The following is a 2,226-nucleotide window of genomic DNA, read 5'->3' as shown; positions in this document are numbered from 1 at the left end:
AACATGAAGACAACATGAGGGCAACATGAGGGCAACATGAAGACAACATGAAGACAACATGAAGACAACATGAAGACAACATGAAGACAACATGAGGGTTAAACCATCCAAACACAAGACTTAGATTAGAAGATACTTTAATAGTAATGAAAACAAACACAGAGAAACTGAAACAAAACAGAAGAGCTCAAAGGTTTGAAGAAGCATGGCTCTGAAATCAGGGGGGGGGGGGGGGGGGGGGGGGGGTCTGAGTACCTAGAGTGAATAGCTGTGGATGCGGGGGAGGGGCCCATACATGTGCTACGCCCCCGTTTCATACTTTCTATTTGTGTCCTTTGTTTCCTACCTTTGGGATTTCTATCTTTGCATGGAGCTGAAAAGCTCGGAGTCTTGTTTCCAGTTGTTGCATCCATGTTGTTTCCCTTCATCTCCAATAACCTGGACTAACGCTACATGGACTTAAACAGCAGCTAAATACTGCGTCTAGCATTATGGAAGCTGTTGTGATCATATGATATTGAGAATTGAACCTAGCATTTTTTTTTTTTTGAAGTTACATTTTAAGTACAGAATAATTAATATTTGACTGTGGATAATTACTCTAACACTCAAGGTTTTGCACTTTTTAGGCCATGAACTAGAAATCACATAAATTCTGTAATTTAAATCAAATTTGGACACAATTTGGACGGGCGGCGCCGATTGGATTTACACTCTTGGCCTTTTTCCTTTTTCCAGGAACTTTACAAGCTGTAAAACGTGGTTTATGGGGATGGTATGATAATGTATAAATAAGTAAATGTTCTTTCTTAAAATACAGGGGGCATTAGATTACACACTTTTATAGAGGCCAGTTAATACATGGATCAGGACACTATGCATCCTGATAAAGTTCCCTTGGTCTTTGGAGTTTGAATAGCGCCCCCCCCCCCTCCAGCTGGTTGGATTCACACTGAGAGATGATGATTTTATGGAGAGTACCACATGGTGCAGGGCCCAAATTCAGAACCAGAACCAGTTGACGTTGCATTTTGTGAAGTTCCTGCAGTGGAAAAGCAACGTTTCCTTCAAGTTATCTTACCCGTGAACACACCTTCCTGGTTAAATCCACCAAAAATCCAACACTTTAAAGACGGAGTGCTAAAACTACAGTCTAATGTGCGTTGTGTTGTGACTGCAGGGTGGAGGGTGCAGGTTCCTCCGCTACGACTGCTCCATCCAGGCGCCCCGGAAAGGCTGGACCCTCATGCACCCGGGCCGCCTCACCCACTACCACGAAGGCCTGCCCACCACCGCCGGCGTGCGCTACATCGCCGTGTCCTTCGTGGACCCCTGAACCCCCCAAAGATGGCGTCACGGCACCGCCGAGACCGGACCGAACCGGACGCATCCTGCAGCTTCCTACTTCCTCATCTGGAGCGGGGACCAGCGCTCTGTTCAGGACTTCATCTGGTTTTTTTGTTTTTTTAAACACCCCAAAAGATATTGGTTCTGTCTAAAGTATTATAGACTATTCAGGATTTAGCGGTAGAGAGTCAGTCTCCATGATGTGTAATGGGACCAAGCTAAAGCTAAAGCTAAAGCTAAAGCTAACGTTGTGGCACACAGGTTCTTACCACACATTTTTAGATTTGCCTCATAAAAGTGAAATACGGGAAATGAACAAACATCGTTCTTAAACTTGTTAAGATACACATTTAGGTCCTGTTGAGTTATTAACAAACCCAAATTAATTAATTCAAATATTGTTTTTTTTTTTTTTTTTATAAAAGGAAATGGTTGAAATGTGAACGGACAGCAGCGGCAAAAACAACAAATATATCACTCAATTCTCAACGGGACGGGTAGATCGGGCTTTAAAGGGAAGTTCAAGTGCTCATATTATGCTTTTTGGCTTTTTCCCCTTTGTGTTATATGTCTTTTTTGTGTATGTTATAGGTTTACAAAGTCCCCCCCCCCCCCCCCCCCCCCCCCCCCCCCCCCCCCCCCCCCCCCCCCCCCGGGGACTTATCATCTCCAACAGAAAACTCTGCTCCAAACAGCTCTACTGTAGTCCAGCCTTTACGTCAGATACAGACACGCATTACTTTGTCACACTCGGTCTAATGCTCGCCTAGCTGCTAGCATAGCACGCCCTCACACTCTGCACCTGACTGGCTAGTAGTCCTTACCTAGGTACTGTCAGGGCCCTCATACTCTGCTCCTGACTGGCTAGTAATCCTTACC

The 2,226-nt window shown here is 44.9% G+C and overlaps 1 protein-coding gene across 2 annotated transcripts in view; it reads left to right on the top strand.

Annotated features, from left to right (window-relative positions):
- Positions 1 to 1,706, top strand: part of plod1a (procollagen-lysine, 2-oxoglutarate 5-dioxygenase 1a) — a 24,657-nt gene extending 22,951 nt beyond the window's left edge. The window contains exon 19 of one of the 2 annotated variants that reach the window (XM_034875831.1): positions 1,181 to 1,706. In XM_034875831.1, coding sequence (XP_034731722.1) covers positions 1,181 to 1,336 — 156 coding nt within the window. In that variant the 3' untranslated portion in view covers positions 1,337 to 1,706. The remainder of the gene's footprint in view (positions 1 to 1,180) is intronic. The other variant, XM_034875830.1, reaches the window with a different exon arrangement.
- Positions 1,707 to 2,226: the final 520 nt, after the last annotated feature.

Source organism: Etheostoma cragini, chromosome 7 (assembly GCF_013103735.1).
Source record: "Etheostoma cragini isolate CJK2018 chromosome 7, CSU_Ecrag_1.0, whole genome shotgun sequence".
Lineage (NCBI taxonomy): Eukaryota > Metazoa > Chordata > Actinopteri > Perciformes > Percidae > Etheostoma > Etheostoma cragini.
This window is presented reverse-complemented; position numbering and strand designations above follow the sequence as displayed.